This window comes from Symsagittifera roscoffensis, chromosome 9, assembly GCF_963678635.1.
Source record: "Symsagittifera roscoffensis chromosome 9, txSymRosc1.1, whole genome shotgun sequence".
NCBI lineage: Eukaryota > Metazoa > Xenacoelomorpha > Acoela > Convolutidae > Symsagittifera > Symsagittifera roscoffensis.
Window position 1 is genome coordinate 52,827,080 of NC_087070.1, and position 19,897 is coordinate 52,846,976.

The 19,897-nt window shown below is 34.3% G+C and overlaps 1 protein-coding gene across 1 annotated transcript in view; it reads left to right on the forward strand.

The window, feature by feature from the left end:
* Positions 1-4,274: 4,274 nt before the first annotated feature.
* The window catches only part of LOC134854893 (uncharacterized), a gene marked incomplete in the record, with an annotated part of 161,968 nt that continues 146,345 nt past the window's right edge, over positions 4,275-19,897 (forward strand). The window contains 6 exon segments of the mRNA XM_063871253.1: positions 4,275-4,724; positions 5,373-5,404; positions 7,556-7,819; positions 15,190-15,348; positions 18,769-18,909; positions 19,416-19,598. Of these exon segments, the coding sequence (XP_063727323.1) occupies positions 4,645-4,724; positions 5,373-5,404; positions 7,556-7,819; positions 15,190-15,348; positions 18,769-18,909; positions 19,416-19,598 (859 nt within the window).

A 19,897-nucleotide genomic window follows, 5' to 3' on the forward strand; every position in this document is an offset into this window, starting at 1 on the left:
TTTCGCAAAAAATTTTGAAAATCATCATGCTCATTTTTGTTTTTTCATAGTTTGACAGTGGGTTGCTGTTCAATTTCGAAACAAACAATACAAAGCAGGAAATGAACAGTTTTGTTTGGGTTGTGAAAAATTTTTGTTTTGAAAACGGATTTTGATGTTTGGATTTCAATGTGAAGTGAAATTTTTTTTATACCTCGTTTTTTTTTTAGTTTGGTTTGAATTAGTGAAAACAGTTTCTTACATAAAAAAATCGAAACACAACAAAAAGAATAACGCCAAGCGAATATGTTTTCTGAATTTAACAATGAGGTATTGCAAAATCTTTGGCTACTTTAATTATGTCGAATGTAACTCTAAATAAAAGTTTCATGACTAAACCAACTATTACATTACTAAAAAATCAGCAATAAAACACATCCTTGAACAATATGATATTCAGATGACGCCATTGTTCCTACGCAACAGTTGGTTGCGATATCAAACAGACATGCTGCAATTTTCTGCAATTCAAATTCAGCAGAAAAAATAAGCAAATGATAATCTTTAAAAATTCCCATCACCTAAAAAGAACTTTAAATGGATCTTAGATTATTATGTTGACCGATTGCATTTTAAGGGTGTTTGAAAAAATTTTACCATCTTTTTTATATCAAAAAAATCTTTTATTATCAGTTAAACAACTCATACCACTAACACTCAGCAATGTAACTCTCACTCAAGTTTACCTACTGCCGATGACACCACATTCCCTACGCATCTTTTGGTAGCGACATAGAACAGATAATCTTCAATTGTGTCTAATTGAAAACGAAAAAATGAATATAAAAATTATATCATTTCATAATACTTTAAATTTGGCAAACCTTAAAATTTTACCTAGGAACTAGAAAGTTGCTATAAAATTCTTTTTTCATGTTCCAGTTATTTGATCTAAAATTCTTGTCGCACTTTTTTCATCAAATTGTTCAGGTGGCTGATTTTTAAGTGCCAACGAAAGAAATGAAAACAATGATCAAAATCATTTAGCTTTTTTTTCTATCGCGCTTTTAAGTGTTGTTTCTGCGCTGTTAAATGTTGTTTCTCAAAAATTTTAAATAAATAGAAATGCAAACAGATCTTTTTCTTACAAAACGGGAAAGGCAAAAAGAAATGTAAACTTTTTGTATTATGGAAAAAAAGTTATTTATCAGATTTCCTTGCGAAACAGAGATTGCCTTTTTAAAGCAATTTGATAGTTTCATTTCAATTATATAAAACAATGTCCATCAAAAAGAAACTCGAAAATCTACCAAAGATTCCGTTAAGAAAACTTTTAAAATTGAAATTTGAAGATAATAAAAAAAATAGTTTTTTCTTTTCTTCACGTTTATATCTTTTTAGAAGTTAAAATGACTCATACCACTAAGAATTTCAAGTATGGAACTCCTCAAAAAACCTTACCAATTGCACAGGGCATCAACGTTGCTACAAATTTTTCAGTTGCGATATACAACAGCTGCAATAGTTCGCAAAAGATTTTTGGAGCGCTTTATGAAATTCTGGCTACGGTTAGGGTAGTCCATATGTCGATACCTAGAAAATGGCAGCTTGAAGAACTTTTTGCCCTGACATTTTATAAGAAAAACATTTTCTCAAGGCGTTTTCATCCAATTGCTTGAATGTCTAATTTCCAAAGGTCAGCTAGAAAAAGAAAAAAAAGAATGATTTGTTTTCTATGTCCATATCATTCAATCGCGGTTTTTTTTAAACTATGTTTACGAATGATTTCAAAGCGCCAATAAAAAAGTGTAAGTGTAATTTTAATATTGTTTGGTTTATATTTTTTTTCTGCAAAAAAATTTGAAAACAAGTTTTGTTTAAATTGGCTTTTTGCTCTAAATAGCTTTTTGTCTTTTTGCAATTTTTGCTTTAAATTGCCAAAAGGGATGATTGCCTTTTTACTCCGCTTTAGCTTGGTTCATAGTCATAAAAACTGCTCATCATCATTAAAAAAGTTAAATGCATCAAAGATTCACTTTAGTTAATTATTTTGAAAATTACTAACTTGAGTAAGTGTCTCTAATAAACATTTAAATGCCTCATATTACCAAAACTTGAGTTGAGCTGTGGCAGATGACACAAAAGAGCCTAAGCATTTTTTGGTAGCGACATAAAACAGACATGCTCTGCAACTGAGTTTCAACAAAGAAATGCTTGTTTGTAGAGTTTTATAAAATGTTCATTATGGCAGTTCTTAGTTCACGCTGCAAATAAAGTGTTTTAGTTTTTTGTGTTCCTGTCATGTGATATGACAACAAACTTTATCACTGTGTTTTCGTCAAATTGCTTTTAGGCTAATTTTTAAGCGCGCATAAAAGAAGTGAAAAAAAACGCATTAGAAACTCGAGCTGCACCACAACTTAATGATAGTATATAATTTTGAAAGTCAAAAATTGAAGGTGTTTAAAAAAAATGTTTTTTTTTCATAATTTCAATTGTTTCCCCTATTAGAAGTTTTAAGGACTTATACATTTAAAATTCAGCAAGGTAACTCCTGACTAAACATTACCAACTGCTGATGACATTATTGTTTAAACACACAGTGTGGTAGCGACATAGATAAGTCGATAAACCAAACAAGACAGGGGAAGTTATTTTACTCAGTGAAAGAACTATATATCTATGAAAACTAATACTTCTTGCGAGTTTATCGAAATTGATTGTCCATCCATGGATCAAACTGATTACTTCACTATTATTTAACAAATAAAGAATCACTCAAAAATTACGCATCAGAAATGATAAAACTTCCAAATACTCCTTAAGAGTCAGAATATGAGTCATGCTATACTGTGTATCAAACGTACTTCGCGATGTTCAACAGTTTTGTTCAAGAGGCAATCAAAGCGGAAACAAAAATATTAATTAGATATTTTTAGAAACTATATTAAAGGTTAAAAATTGAGTTATTCAATAGTTTCTCCATTCCCTAAAAAATCTCAAAGTTAAATCAGATTGTATTGAAACTACAAAAATTGTGTAAAATCTTTTTTTAGCTTTGGAGCGGACCTAGCATTTTCTCGAGGAGGGGGCGGACTTTCAAAAAAATTCGAAAATTTTGTCGACTTGACTTTTTTTTAGGTCGACCGAATTAGTTTTTGATTTTCTAACACTTCTTCTTAGCACTGTTTAGTCCCTGTTTCGGTCAAATTTTCAATTTTTTGCGCCGCAGGCAAAAATTTGAATTTTGAAAAAGGCATTTTTAGGCACTTTTTGGAAAATTTTGACCAAAAAATTGCGTATTTTCGGCGTGCTCTCACCCCTCAAAAGGCGCCTTTAGAAAAATTTTAGGGTCGGTCGGCCAAAAATGGATTTCTTAATAAGTACCAAGCTATCTTTTTTGAGTTAATGTAAAATCAAGTGACATTTTTGTAATAGAATTCTTAATTTGTAGAACCATTTTTGTCTTGACTTCCCTTGGAAACAATTTAATCTGATTATAATAATCAAAAATGGATGTATGCATAATTTGATGAAGCACCAATCAAAAAGATAACAATTTCTGGCGAAAATTTATTTAACCTAGAATTTTTTTGAAGGAATAGTTTTTAAAGGGCGGTCAGTCCAATAAAGCTTCACTTTGACAAGCTTCAAAAAACAACGAATCCAATTTCCAACTGGGATTTCTAATGAAACTCATTCTGGTAGAGCTCAAATAGAAAAGCGCTTGTCTTGGAAGCTTTTTGATCCAATTGACTATTTTTATCCGCAGGTCACTAAATTTAAGGTCGATATTCCATCGATTTTTTTCTTTTCTTAGAAACCTTGCTTTTCTATTTTTCTGAATGAAATTTGAATCACTTGGAACTTTTGGAGATATTTTAAGTTCTTTGAACACGAATTTTCTCGAGTTTTTTCGTATATGCAGCGAGTTCCAACAGTGCTCAAAACTGAATAGACCATTCTAAGGGGTTGACCGATCGTTTTCGCGTGGATGGGATAAAAAAATTGTTCGGTAAACTTCGTAGTGAAATTTTTAAAATAAAAGTAAGAAGATAGCATCATGCGTAATTTTTTTTTTTCTGTATTATTTAGTGGCATCGCATAACTCAGCTTTTTTGTCCTCTTTATTTTTTAACAAGTATCTTGTTAATAAGTCCATTTTTAATGACGTACAGAACTTTGATCAATTTTCAACGTATACGTTGCCAAAGTTTAAACTCTCGTCCAATGCACAATTATCTCATTTTTGTTTTCAAAAATAATCTTTTTGATTTTTTCGCTCGAACTGAAACATGTTCTTTTTTTGGCGATGTGCAGTTAATGAATTCACAAATGGTAACAGTGGTTAGAACAGATAATTGAGCCGCATCCAACTTAACTTGAGTTGCATCAATTTTATCAATTTTACAGTAGATTCAAAATTACATTCGAGCTGCCATGTAAAAAATCTTTTTTATCTCTTTTGATGCTTCTAGATGCTTACGTAAACGCGCTGCTAGAAATTGAAAACACTTTTGGTTCATGAAAACAAATATTGTTGTTCAGCGGAGAAAACAAACGAGATACGGGGCACGTGTTTTGGATTTCGAATATTAACGACAGGTGACAACCGTAATTAAAATTTGGTTCTGAAAGAAGGGCTAAAAAGGAGGTCCAGCAGAAATGGGGTTCCAGAAGAGTCCGGACATTTCATCGCTCTTCACAAGACTGTTGGCTGTGGTTCTGGTGCTGCTACTCTTCAGGTATTTCCGCTTGTTTCTCAATACCCCCCTGCACCATATTCCTCACTTAAGAAAACAATACCCCAACCGCACTTTTTCAAGAAGGTTTCTCTCTCACTAGCTGCAAAATAATCCCTATCAGCTTCCTGAAAATAGGTCGCTTTGTTGAATTTGAATTTAGCGTAAACATTCAATCAAAAAATATAGATATTACAAGATGAATTCATAATCAGGGTATCCAAAAGTGCTTGTCATTTTTTCCAGACATTTTGTTTATTTAGTTGTTGTATAAACACCCATTTGCAATGAAATTACAATATATCCATTCAAGTTGAAAATAGTAGAAAAATAACAGGATCAGAGAGAAATTTGTAAGGAAATTGTCAGTATGAACGTCAAAATTTGAGCGGGCAGTATCAAGCTTTTCAAGTGGTTTTAGCGATCAATTTACGTTCCATTTTTGAAGACACTATCAAACAATTTTTTCGCAATCAAAATATTGACAACTAATTGAGAAGTTTAGATGCTGTACGCTGATACTTGAATACTTTTGAAAGTTTGGATCGCTGTGTTGGTACGAATAGCTTCGAATCTGGAATTTCGAATTTAGATTGTATATCTGAATAACAAAATTATTGTAGCATTATTGTTTTTTTCTTGCTGTTGTAGATCCCGAGCATCGTTCGTGTCGGCGGCAGCAGGTTAGTAACAAACAATCGTTTAAAAAGACAGCGCATCAGATTCAGAGGCGTGCGCAGGGGAAAAAGGACAGAAAGTTTTGGTTGTGAAATATTGGTAGTTTGGTTGTACATAAAATTTTGTCCTTCCTTTGAAGCCAGCCACATTTAAAAGTTCGAGCCGGACTGAAATTCTAAAATGAAACCTTTGCAAAAATTTCAGCACCATGCATAATACTTATCGTTCCGAAATTGTGGAATATTTTTTTTATTTGGGATAATTTTTAGTGAGATTTTGAAATATATTTCACTGATGATTGTTTTTCCAGTATTAAAATCTCTTGAATTTGGTATTACTTTCACTACTACAAATCAAATTGTAATAATTGACGCGCAATACATTCTGTGTTTATTAAAGCGTAAGCGGGAAAATAAATCCTTTCAATTTAAACCGAGGCAATCAATTTGCTCCTATTACTCGAACAACTTTTCAAAACATTCAAAACAAGAAAACTTGGATTTATTGTTTAGGGAGATTCAGTCTAGTTTCAAGCGAGTAACGCGATCGAGTAACGTTCATTATAAAGAAATTTGTTTGTTTAGAATTTTTGGCTCACAAAGCTTGATTTGATTTATTATGAAGAAAACGACTTTTTGATGTTTCATTCTTCGATTTTTTGGCAATAAAAATTTTTTTTACAAAAAAAAAAACTTTTTTGTCTAAAAAAAATAAGAAGGTATTTTACAGTAAAAATGTTTTTTTTTCTTTTTTTTGTTGTTTTTTGTTCTTTGAAGAAACTTTTTATCAATTTTGCCTAATTTACTATTGCTGACGCGTTTGTATAGTTCTCGAATCACATCACGCACTAAAAACGACACTAATTAGAAAAAAAAAGAACCGTCTTAAATAGTTTTTCATGAATAAAATCGGAAAATTTTCTCTTATTTACCCAGCAACGGGTACAATTGTTCACAAAGTTAAATAAATTTGGCAAAAGTTTATCAAAATAGTGTCTGAGTGTGTGTTGGGAGAGCTCGGAAAATCAATATGATCGACCTAGAAAAGTTACACATTTCTGGCTTTTTTTGCTTATTTTTACATTTATGCCCCGCTGCAAATTATCATCTTTTGTTGCTGTCCTTTTTTCACTGTTTTTTGTTACGATCATTGAAAATGGGGACGAACTTTGTATTCGAGTGTGTTTCAGATTTTTTCTTCTGTTTGTTTTCCACGCAAAATCAGCTACCACAAGTAATCATCGGACCGGGTCGAGTGATATATCATTTAAAAGCACTTTCAGTTGTAATTCGAACTACACTAAAATATTTCCAAAAGGTTCTTCCATTTTGGAAAAAAACCGGTTTGAATTTATGATTTTTTGTTTTATTTCGATCGATTAAAGCAAGCGAGCACTCTTTTTCGTTTTTCTTCAAAAAATCAGCCAGAACGAATAATTATAGTACTGCGTTGACTGATATATCATATTGAGGCCCTTTCAATCGAGCTTTGAACGACACAAAAATTTCAAAAATTTTGAGAAAAACCGGTTCAAATTTTTTGATTTTTCGTCTAAATTCGAGCAAGTGAGCCGGCTTAAATTAGCTTATTTATGCTCAATTTAAGCCATGAAAATTTAATTTTACTCTAATGAAGTTAGTTTTTGCAGTTTTTATTTTTATCTTAGGAGTCAAAAATTTCAAAAATTGGGGGAAAAATTTGGAATTTGGTTTTTGTTTTTCTTGTTATTTGTCTTCAAAAATTGTTTTCCAAGTTGCATATCTTACATGACTGACGAAAAGGTCTAAGCTCTACTTTTTCGCTCACTGTCCGTTATCACACCAAGTCGAAAAAAAACAACCTTAATTGGAAAAATAATTTTGTTTTAATTTTATAAGACTGGTCGGAACACTCTGTGCTACTTACACAGTAACCGGTTATCCTTGTTTTAAAATGCATAAACTGACTTATTAAGCTTTTCCAAATATTTTTGGCAATTTTATTTACCTTTTCAAAAACCACTCGTTGCATCATTAGTTTGATGCTAAATATGAGGTTTAGGTGAAAAGCATTGAGAAAAAGAGAAGAGGTTTAGCATTGAGAAAAAGAGTGAAGGTGAAAATACAGGAAAACATCCAATGTTGAGACGACTAACTTTCTTTTGTCTCATGTTTCAGCAACCTTCACTTATAACACTACAATGACTACGTTTGACAGCATTGGGTTCGAGGTGTCAGGTGTGCAGCCCAGCGATGGGTTCATGTCAATCGAGCGGAACGGCACTCTGGCTTTTGTGGGTGTGCTGAACGAATTCATAATTGACAACGGCTCCTTGGCCTTTGCTCCGACCTCATCCGCCTCACTACAATCCGCACAATTCTACTTCTACGAATTATTCAACAACGCCTCAATCTCAGAGGGCAACGCAACCATGTGCACCGGTAATTCAGGGACAAAAATATTTTTGCCACCCCCCCTTGTACTACTACTAACTACTACTTTCTAGCAAAATGAATCATAGACTGCTGCAAATTGTTCAAGTTGAAGATTTGTGGAGGTATAGGACAAACGAGTATCTTGTATCAGGTACCAAAATTTCCCGCTTTTGCTGAGGTTAGGATGGGGAACAGGTAAGGGGAGTCAAATACTGTCAAAATCCTGTTTGAAAACGAGCCTGCAGGTCTAATGGTGGCTCTTTTCCTACCCAACATTACAACTTCAATCGAAAAATATATATATATATATATATATGAAGTAGATGAAATTTTGCTAAGTGACCACTAATACTATTATTACTGTTAATAGTTACCTAATGAAAAATAGACAACACACACCTACAAACTGTAAATTAGTTTTAAACTTAAAAAAATGTGGTGGATTGCATCATTTGAAATTTCGTTATCAATTATTTCTCCTTCAGTTGAATAATGTCTCAAAAAAGATATCGCCGCAAGCTGAAAAAAAACGGCTTCAGAAGTGCTAGGTCTCAAATTGTATTGCCAAAGTGACACATAGTCTAGTATCAGCCAGAGATCTGTACCAGGCTTCGTCTAACCGAAGTTTAATCTCGATTGCCTTCTTTGCCTTCTTTGCCTTCTTTGCGATCTACACCAAGAACGCGCGCATGTAGTTTTGAAACAGTAGGCGTATGCTGAGGCAGCAATCGGGCAATTTTTTTTAACCTGATTGCCTTTTTCAGTAGTTTCTTAAAAATATTTCCCTAAGGGGCTCCAACCATGGCATCACAGAAGGGGCGCGCTCACCACTAGACTATCATGGCTTACAGATTGCTGTGAAACGGTCAGTAATAGACTAACGCATGCGTATTTTTGGCGGGTTGCCCGGGTTGACCAAAAATGCTTACCATACAATTGTCATAAATGGCAAATTTCTTTTCATACAATTTCATACAATTCCATACGTACTGAAAATTGTATGAAAACTCTATGATAAGCGATTTCCCATAAATGGAAATTGTATGATAGGTATTTTCTCCATAAACCAAAAAGTGACAGCAACCGAACACAAGTGACAAAGACCTTGGTTACTCAAAGCACCAAAGGTTGGACGGTCTTGCATTTACAATGCATAGAAAACGACCTGTCATTCACAAATGATATAACAAAAATAACAAACTTTTAATTTTTGTCAAAATTTTTCAGTGATGATTATTTTAACTTTGTGAATTTTCAAATTATCAGACATTAATCAAGGCATACAATAACACGCCATACAAAAGAAATAGGAGTTTTCAGCGTTTTTTTTTAAAAAAATTGAGTGAAAAGAAAAAAAGCCAATATTATCGTATTCAGGACTACGTTATACACACAAAAAATTAAATCTTGCATGCAAAAAAATTCTTTCGGAAAATGTTTGTTTGCGTACAAAATTCGATTTGCGTTGGAAAAAAAAACAAAAAAGTTTTTTGGAGCAAATTTTCAAAATTACTTGGAAAATTTTTTGTGTCGTATGTGAAAATTGTATGGTAAGCCATTTTTTCAAAAAAAACTTAATGACTTTTTTTTTGTCATCAGTCTGTTCAACTGTTCTCGAAAACCGCAGAAACGGTTTAATTTTGTTTCTATTGCTTTTCAAAAATGTATGAAAATTGTATGACAAGCATTTTCTCCTTACACTTGATGTACGGAATTGTATGACAATGATTTTTGTTGTATGGAATTGTATGATAAGCATTTTCCGAGTATGGAGATTAACCCGGGTGATTATTCGGCTGGTTTATATATCACCCGAGCAAGCACAGTGCCGCTCGTTAGGGATATTGCAGAAACAAAGCTAGCTCCAAACTACCTATATGGCAATCCATATCAAAAAACATATCCTGGTAGCTTTCATTAAATAATGAAGTACCCCGATTTTCTTTGATCAGATGGCAAGATGGTCCTGCGAATATGCTTGGGGAAGTCTTAAGTCGTCACAAATGCCCACACTTTAGAGGAGAGTTGTTGGTTGATGGCCTGAAATTCTTAAGATTTTGTTGTTTTCAAACAAAGTCTAAGAATATTTCTACAAAATCTGAACATAAGTCTGCAAAGTCTGACGATAAGTTTTCAAAGACTGAACATAAAGTCTGCAAAGTCTGAACATACGTCTGCAAAGTCTGAACATACGTCTGCAAAATCTGAACATTTGGCTACAAAATCTGATCATGAAGCCTGGAAAGTAAGCCTGTAATGACTGATTATGTGCAAACTCTGAACGTCATTCTGCAAAGTCTGAGCATAAAATCTACAAAGTGTGAAACGAATTCGCAAAGTCTGAACATAAAGTCTGCAATGTCTAAAAATACGTCTGCAAAGTGTGAACATACGTCTGCAAAAACTGAACATAAGTCTGCAAAGTCTTATAAGCGTCAGCAAAGTATGAACATACGTCTGCAAAATCTAAAAATACGTCTGCAAAATGAGGACATACGTGAGCAAAAACTGAGTATAAATCTGCAAAATCTGAACATAAGTTATCAAAGTCTGAACATAAAGCCTGCACAGTAAATCTGCAAAGACTGAACATAAGTTTGCAAAGTCTGACCCTCATTCTGCAAATTCTGATCATAAAATCTACAAAGTCTGAAAATACGTCTGCAAAGTATGAACATACGTCTGCAAAAACTGAACATAAGTCTGCAAAGTCTTATATACGTCTGCAAAGTATGAACATACCTCTGCAAAATCTAAAAATACGTGTGCAAAGTGTGAACATACGTCTACAAAAACTGAAAATAAGTCTGGGAAATCTGATCATAAAGCCTAAAAAGTAAGCCTGCAATGACTTAACATGTGCAAAGTTTGAACGTCATTCTGCAAAATCTGATCAAAAAGTCTACAAAGTCTGAAATAAATCCGCAAAGTCTGAACATAAATCGTGCAATGTCTGAACATAAGTCTGCAAAGTCTAATATACGTCTGCAAAGTCTGAACATACGTCTGCAAAGTCAAAAAATACGTCTGCAAAGTGTGAACATACGTCTGCAAAAACTGAATATAAGTCTATTCTTTTTCAAAAATGTATGAAAAGTGTATGACAAGCATTTTCTCCTTACACTTGATGTAATGAATTGTATGATAAGCATTTTCCGAGTTTGGAGATTAACCCGGGTGATTATTTGGCTGGTTTATATATCACCCGAGCAAGCACATGTGCCGCTCGTTAAGGATATTGCAGAAACAAAGCTAGCTCCAAACTACCTTTATGGCAATCCATATCAAAAAACATATCCTGGTAGCTTTCATTAGTTAATGAAGTTCCCCGATTTTCTGCAAAGTCTGAAAATACGTCAGCAAAGTCTGAACATACGACCTCAAAATCTGAACATACGTCTGCAATGTATGAACATACGTCTGCAAAAACTGAAATTAAGTCTGCAAAGTCTTATATACGTCTGCAAAGTGTGAACATACGTCTGCAAAATCTAAAAATACGTCTGCAAAGTGTAAACATACATCTGCAAAAATTGAAAAATAGTCTGCAAAATCTGATCTTAAAGCCTGCAAAGTAAGCCTGCAATGACTGAACATGTGCAAAGTTTGAGCGTCATTCTGCAAAGTCTGATAAAAAAGTCTAGAATATCTGAAATAAATCCGCAAAGTCTGAACATAAATTGTGCAATGTCTGAACATAAGTCTGCATAGTCTAATATACGTCTGCAAAGTCTGAACATACGTCTGCAAAGTCAAAAAATACGTCTGCAAAGTCTGAACATACGTCTGCAAAAACTGAACATAAGTCTGCAAAGTCTTATAAGCGTCAGCAAAGTATGAACATACGTCTGCAAAATCTAAAAATACGTCTGCAAAATGAGGACATACGTGTGCAAAAACTGAGTATAAGTCTGCAAAATCTGAACATAAGTTATCAAAGTCTGAACATAAAGCTTGCATAGTAAATCTGCAACGACTGAACATAAGTTTGCAAAATCTGAACCTCATTCTGCAAATTCTGATCATAAAATCTACAAAGTCTGAAAATACGTCTGCAAAGTATGAACATACGTCTGCAAAAACTGAACATAAGTCTGCAAAGTCTTATATACGTCTGCAAAGTATGAAAATACCTCTGCAAAATCTAAAAATACGTGTGCAAAGTGTGAACATACGTCTGCAAAAACTGAAAATAAGTCTGCGAAATCTGATCATAAAGCCTACAAAGTAAGCCTGCAATGACTGAACATGTGCAAAGTTTGAACGCCATTCTGCAAAGTCTGATCAAAAAGTCTACAAAGTCTGAAATAAATCCGCAAAGTCTGAACATAAAGTGTGCAATGTCTGAACATAAGTCTGCAAAGTCTAATATACGTCTGCAAAGTCTGAACATACGTCTGCAAAGTCAAAAAATACGTCTGCAAATTGTGAACATACGTCTGCCAAAATTGAATATAAGTCTATTGTTTTTCAAAAAGGTATGAAAATTGTATGACAAGCATTTTCTCCTTACACTTGATGTAATAAATTGTATGATAAGCATTTTCCGAGTTTGGAGATTAACCCGGGTGATTATTTGGCTGGTTTATATATCACCCGAGCAAGCACATGTGCCGCTCGTTAAGGATATTGCAGAAACAAAGCTAGCTCCAAACTACTTTATGGCAATCCATATCAAAAAACATATCCTGGTAGCTTTCATTAGTTAATGAAGTACCCCGATTTTCTGCAAAGTCTGAAAATACGTCTGCAAAGTCTGAACATACGACCTCAAAATCTGAACATACGTCTGCAATGTATAAACATACGTCTGCAAAAACTGAACATAAGTCTGCAAAGTCTTATATACGTCTGCAAAGTGTGAACATACGTCTGCAAAATCTAAAAAATACGTCTGCAAAGTGTGAACATACATCTGCAAAAATTGAAAATTAGTCTGCAAAATCTGATCTTAAAGCCTGCAAAGTAAGCCTGCAATGACTGAACATGTGCAAAGTTTGAGCGTCATTCTGCAAAGTCTGATAAAAAAATCTAAAATGTCTGAAATAAATCCGCAAAGTCTGAACATAAAGTGTGCAATGTCTGAACATAAGTCTGCAAAGTCTAATATACGTCTGCAAAGTCTGAACATACGTCTGCAAAGTGTGAATATACGTCTGCAAAAACTGAATATGAGTCTGCAAATTCTGAACATAAGTTATCAAAGTCGGAACATACGTCTGCAAAGTCTGTACATACGTCGTCTGCAAACTCTAAAAATACGTCTGCAAAGTGTGAACATACGTCTGCAAAAACTGAGTATAATTTTGCAAACCTGAATATAAAGCCTGCAAAGTAAATCTGCAAATACCAAACATAAGTTTGCAAAGTCTGAACCTCATTCTGCGAATCCTGATCATCAAGTTTGCAAAGTCTTAAATAAATCAGCAAAGTCTGAACATAAAGTCTGCAAAGTCTGAAAATACGTCTATAAAGTCTGAACATACGACTGCAAAGTCTGAACATACGTCTGCAAAGTATGAACATACGTCTGCAAAAACTGAACATAAGTCTGCAAAGTCTAACATACGTCTGCAAAGTCTGTACATACGTCGTCTGCAAACTCTAAAAATACGTCTGCAAAGTGTGAACATACGTCTGCAAAAACTGAGTATAAGTTTGCAAAATCTGAACATGAGTTATCAAAGTCTGAACATAAAGCCTGCAAGGTAAGTCTGCAAAAACTGAACATAAGTGTGCAAAGTCTGAACCTAAATTTGCAAAGTCTGATCATAAAGTCTACAAAGTCTGAAATAAATTAGCAAAGTCCGAGCATAAAGTCTGCAAAGTCTGAACATAAGTCTGTAAAGCCTAAATGTGATACTAAAAAATCTGCATTTCAAACTACAAAGTTTGAACATAAATCTCCAAAGCCCGAACATGCATCTGTCAAGTTTGAACATACAACTGCGCAAGAGCACAGGGATGAACCCAAAGACGCTACCCTCAGGAGCAAAAACACTATACGGGTGTATTCCTATCATGGAGGGACCGAATGATGGAAAACCATAAGCCAACCAGAATCGTTAAACGTTCCAATTAGCTGAATATTTTTTGCAAAAAACCTAAGTCAATATTAACAGAAATTGAATCATAGCAGCTTAGCAAAATTTTGCAGTGAAATTTGTGCAGATATTTTTTTGTATATAAAAATTCATTTTAATTTTTTTGAATATTTGAAAATGCATGTATCTCCGTGTTTTCAAAATAGTCAACATCCTTTTAATGGCCTGAATTTTTGCTATTCTCAAAATTTTCGCAATTTTTTTGACATTTGTGAATACTCAATTCTGATTGGCTGGAAATAACTGAAAGAAAATTTCCGATAATCGGCCCCTCCAGCATGCGGGCGCCACGCAAAACAAGCTTTTTGTTCTTTTTTTTTCGTGGCCTGTGAAGTTATCAGATCACGTATTGTCAGATCACCTGAAAAAACCAAAAAATGTTTGATATCTTTGACTATTCCCCCTTCTTTTGCGAGAGGGGGAGATTCGTTAATAGGTACAGAGTTTCAATATGTTTAACCAATGCATTATTTTTTTGGATGACTGGCATTTCTGTACTAGCTACCCTAGGGGAGGGAAATAGGTAAAGTGATCCGTGAGTTTAAAAGATGCATCATCGAATCTTTTTTTTTTGCTTTTCCTTTTCAACCTGAGTTTTTTCAACCCGACTGAAATAGTTTTTATAGCTCTCCCAGACTACAAAAGTATATTATTACCACATCAAGCATTCGACCCTTAATTACCCAAAGAATTGCCGCCCAAAGCCTTGAAAAAAAATGTTTTTGGCTTGCTTTTTTCTTCAAAAGTTCACTTGCGGCTCACATTTAAAAAAAAATCAGTTTAATCGACCTAAAAGGTCATTCATTTAAAAGGTCCAACCTATATCTTGAGAATTGCTAGAGCCGATTCTGTTTCTTAAGCTCGCTTAAAGTGCAGCTGAGCGTGCAGGGGCGGATTGAGTGGTGGGGGCAGGGGTTGGTACTTATTAAGAAATCCATTTATGGCCAACCGACCGTAAAAGTTTCCTAAAGGCGCCTTTGGCGCCATTATATACTAATTTTTAGGCAGCTGAATTTTCCGAAAAGTGCCCAAAAATGGCATTTTGACCTGAGGTTTCTTTATAAATTTGCATGCGGCGCAGAAAATTTTGTCGCCAAATAGGCCTATATAATGTCCTGGGAATGCTGGAGAGCTTTGGTTGACCTAAAAAAATTTGAAATTTGCTCTCTCTCCTCGAAAAAATTCTAGATCCGCTCCTGTGCGTGTGTGTATGTTTAGGAGGGAGTTGTAATGGATAGTGGACGAAAAGGGAAAATGTTCGTTATATTTTAGCACCCAGGCCGCCAGTGGGAGTTGCCGCCCAACTGGACGATGATGGCCTCGGTGTGAAGGTCTCGTTCGGAACGGACCCCCGGAATCAGGCCCAGCTGAATAGTTTCATTGTTGAGGAGGTCAATGGCACTGCAATCACTCTCACTCCTGCTTTTCTAGGTTTGCCCATATTTATGCTTGATATATTTATGCATAGATACAGTGCTGATTTAAATTAACCGGACAAAACGCGTTAAACTTGAAATTTAAAACGCGTTTTTCTCAAATTGGGTTGATTTTAGGAGAAAACTCATGAAGACAAAACTTGCTTAAAATTTTAGCAGAATTAATATGGTGTAACTTGTTTTGCAAAAATCGGGTCCAAAATTGTACCCCAAAAATGGGTCATTTTGGTTTTTCTTAGTTAATCAAAAATTACGCCAAAAATACCCAGTCGATTACAGACATAATTATATCAAAGTAAGCCCCTTGCGTAGCTCAACAAACTTTAAGAAGGGTATAATCTCCAAAAAATTGTATAAGTTAATTTATTTTTGTTTGATAGACAAAAAAGGTCATTTTTACTATATAAAATACCAACTTTTTATTTAAAAACAATTTTTAAACAATTTGCATTTTTTTTGGAGAAAATACCCTTCTTAAAGTTTGTTGAGCTACGCAAGGGGCTCACTTTGAAATAATTATGTCTGTGATCGACTGGGTATTTTTGGCGTAATTTTTGATTAACTAAGAAAAGCCAAAATGACCCATTTTTGGGGTAAAATTTCGGACCCGAATTCCGCAAAACAAATTACACCATATTAATTCTGCTAAAATTCTAAGCAAGTTTTGTCTTCACAAGTTTTCACCTAAAATCATCCCAATTTGAGAAAAACGCGTTTTAAATTTCAAGTTTTACGCGTTTTGTCCGGTTAATTTAAATCAGCACTGTATACAGTGCTGATTTAAATTAACCGGACAAAACGCGTTAAACTTGAAATTTAACCCTGAAATTTAAACTTGACCCGTTTTTCTCAAATTGGGTTGAGTTTAGGTGAAAACTTATGAAGACAAAACTTGCCTAAAATTTAAGCAGAATTAATATGGTGTAATTTGTTTTGCAAAATTCGGGCCCAAAATTTTACCCCAAAAATGGGTCATTTTGGCTTTTCTTAGTTAATCAAAAATTACGCCAAAAATACCTGGTCGATCACAGACATAATTATATCAAAGGGAGCCTCTTACGTAGCCCAACAAACTTTAAAAAGGTATAATCTCCAAAATGTTGTATAAGTTAATTTATTTTTGTTTGATAGACAAAAAAGGTCGTTTTTACTATATAAAATACCAACTTTTTATTTAAAAACAATTTTTAAACGATTTCCAAATTTTTTTTGGAGAAAATACCTTTCATAAAGTTTGTTGGGCTACGTAAGAGGCTCCCTTTGATATAATTATGTCTGTGATCGACTGGGTTTTTTCGGCGTAATTTTTGATTAACTAAGAAAAGCCAAAATGATCCATTTTTGGGGTAGAATTTTGGGCCCGAAATTTGCAAAACAAATTACACCATATTACTTCTGCTAAAATTTTAAGCAAGTTTTGTATTCATAAGTTTTCACCTAAACTCAACCCAATTTGAGAAAAACGGGTTTTAAATTTCAAGTTTAACGCGTTTTGTCCGGTTAATTTAAATCAGCACTGTATAATTAGAATAAAAAAGCAAATATTTCGGACAGTCAGAAGTTGTCAAAAAGAGCAATATGATTGGTTCAATCTGTCCGAAATTTTGGCGAAAATAGCATGCACTTTTTCTAGGCTTCAGAAAATGCTCAGTTGCTAATTCTGTCTAAAAAAGTATGCAAAATCTTTCCGAAATTGGCTCTTTTTAAAGTCGAATTGAAACATATCTGAGCTGAGTCGAATAAATGTTGGAATTTTTTTCTGTCGGGAAACTCGAGACAGTCGAACTTACCTTTTTTCTATCAAGAAAATTGAAACATATCTATGCGAGGTCGAATAAATATAATTATAAAATGTCGAGAATTTCAAGAAATTTGAAACAAAGCAAACTTTGGTTGATGAATTTGAGACATCTGAACTTGGTCGAAGCGGACGAAAAATTTTTTTTTTAGGTAAAAAAACTCGAAGCTTAACAAAAATCGGTCGAGAATGTCAAAACGTAAATCGAGCAACTGCACTCGGGCTATAGAAGCATCATCAATTTTTCTTTTGCCCACAACTATTCAAGAAAATTAAAAGTTTGCCAGAAGATCAGGGCTTTTGCTCTCATAAAAACAAGTACGTCCCATTTCTGTATTTCAAAGAACAATTATTTTTTAATTATGTCCTCTACATTATTTAAAATTATAACAAAATAACAATAATAACAATTATAACAAAATAACATTTTGCTCTTTTTTAATTCCTTCTTAAAATTTTATTACCAAAAAAGACACTCAACGAATTTTCGAGATAATTTTTAAACTTGAATGAAATTAAGCAATTGTTAATTTTGTAAAAATCAATTTAAGACAAACTAATGTAAGCCTATTGCAATCCCTGTTCGGTCGATCGCGTTCCCTCGAAGCTAGACAAAGAATGACAAAATTCAAACCACTTTTCTTGACCCAGAGCAAAATTTCTGGAAATTGTTGAAAGTTGCTCGAATCACGACTGAAAAATTTGCTTGGAAAAAAAGAAAAAACTAAAGCACCATTGAATATAAAAATTAGTCCCCATTTTCAATGGTTGCAACAAAAGAAAAACAACAACACATCCGAAAATTAAGATCTTTTCGGGTAGTTGGTACTTAAACTGAAACCAGCAGTGTTTATTGTGCACTGGATAGGAGCACAGTTTCGGAACTATAGTCCACTGGAATCTAGAGACAAGTCTTTAAGCTTGGTTCAAAATTTAAGGGGATTCCACTTACAATATTTCCGTGGATTTCGTGTTTCAGTAACATAAGTCCGCAACGAGCGAAAAAAGCCAGTTGTTTCAGAATCCGTAAACGTTAGCGGATTCCGTAAAGTGTAAGCGGATTTTGCAAATTTAAGCGGATTCCGCTTACATTTTGGGGTTCCCGCTCACAATTTGCGGATTCCGCTTACAATTTGCGGTTCCCGCTCACAATTTGCGGATTCCGCTTACAATTTGCGGATTACCTTTAGAATTTGTGGATTCCGCTTGCAGTTGCGGTTTTTCCGACAGCGTACTTTTACTATACAATTATATTATAAATTGTTTGTGGATTCCGCAAATTTTGTTGCGGATTCCTCAAGTTTGCCTGTTTTTGGAGCGAGTATGAGCGATACAGTGCTTCAGCTATTTTTTCATGTAGTCCAAAACAGCAAAGAAGTTCAAAGAAAATAAGCAATGTGGCGGATTCCGCGACAAATCTGTTCATGGCCCCTGCGGAACCCGCTTACAATTCACAAAAAAAACAGTTTGGCCACCTAATGGAAACAGCATTCCATGAGAAAATTTTTAATTTTTTGTTTCATTAACTCTTTTTGCGTAATTGATGTGGTCGGAACCTTCGGCGCTAGTTGCTAAGTCAGTGTTTATTCTTGCTGCCAACTGCCTTTTTTGGCTTAGGTTGGGACTCGGCGGCTGTGAACGTGACTGGACTGGACCGATTCACCTGGTATCAATTCCGGGTGAGTCAGAGCTTCAACTGCACTGGCACAAATGAACAGTTGCTCAGTGATGGGACACTCTCAAATTCCATCCGTACAGGTAAAATTTACGTGTTCAATAGCTCAAAAACTCTCCCGTGTTGGGCTCCATTCGGGAAAAATTCTTGTCGCATTATGTCATGGTACCTTGGGATAATATTGATAACATGATAAACATAACATGATATATCATCTATAACAAGCATTTTTCCATAAATGAAAACTGTATATGCAATTTTCTTTTATGCAAAAATGCGTATCTTCTGTAGACTTTTGTTGTGTAATCTACACAACATACACGGACAAACACATCGCTTAACACAAAAATAGCACAATACCATACTTGCATACGAGGTACACAGTTAGTCACAATCTCGCACAAATACATAAAGATATAAAATTTACCAGGGTTGACAAAAAATCTAGCCATACAAATTCCGTAAACTTTTTGACCTATTCCATTCGGTCAATAAAAAATGTGTACTTATTAATCAAAAAATTTTCATCACTAGCCATTTGTCATACTAGACAAACTCTTTGCTACATGAAAGTTTTCCTTTTTTTCAGCTCCCAACGTGCAACAAGTGATGTCGGCTGTAGTCAATCAAACTACTATAGAATTGACGTTCAACGTGTCCGATGTTTCACCTGCCCTCGAGTTCCGACTCATCAGAAACGGAGAGCTCTACCAGACGTTCGTCAATGCAAACATATCTTCCAACACTTTTCTCGACACGGAGATTGGATCAAGTACGATTAACTACAAAAGTCTACTCAAGTATCATTCAACTTAACTATCTATCATTACTATTGACGCCTCTTGTGGTACGGAACTTATGTTTCCTGTGGGAAAGGAGTTTTGCGAAAAAAATGACTTTTTTTCGATTTTTTGAAGTAAAGGTACGAAAACACTTTTTAAGCTGACTCAAGGTAGAATCTCGGAGGCTTCAAAAACGCCCAATTTGGGCAATTAAGTTCCGCATCCCGCGCCACATTTCATCAATCCATCAGTTGAATTGAACAATTCAATTTAATCGCTTTTTTAGCGG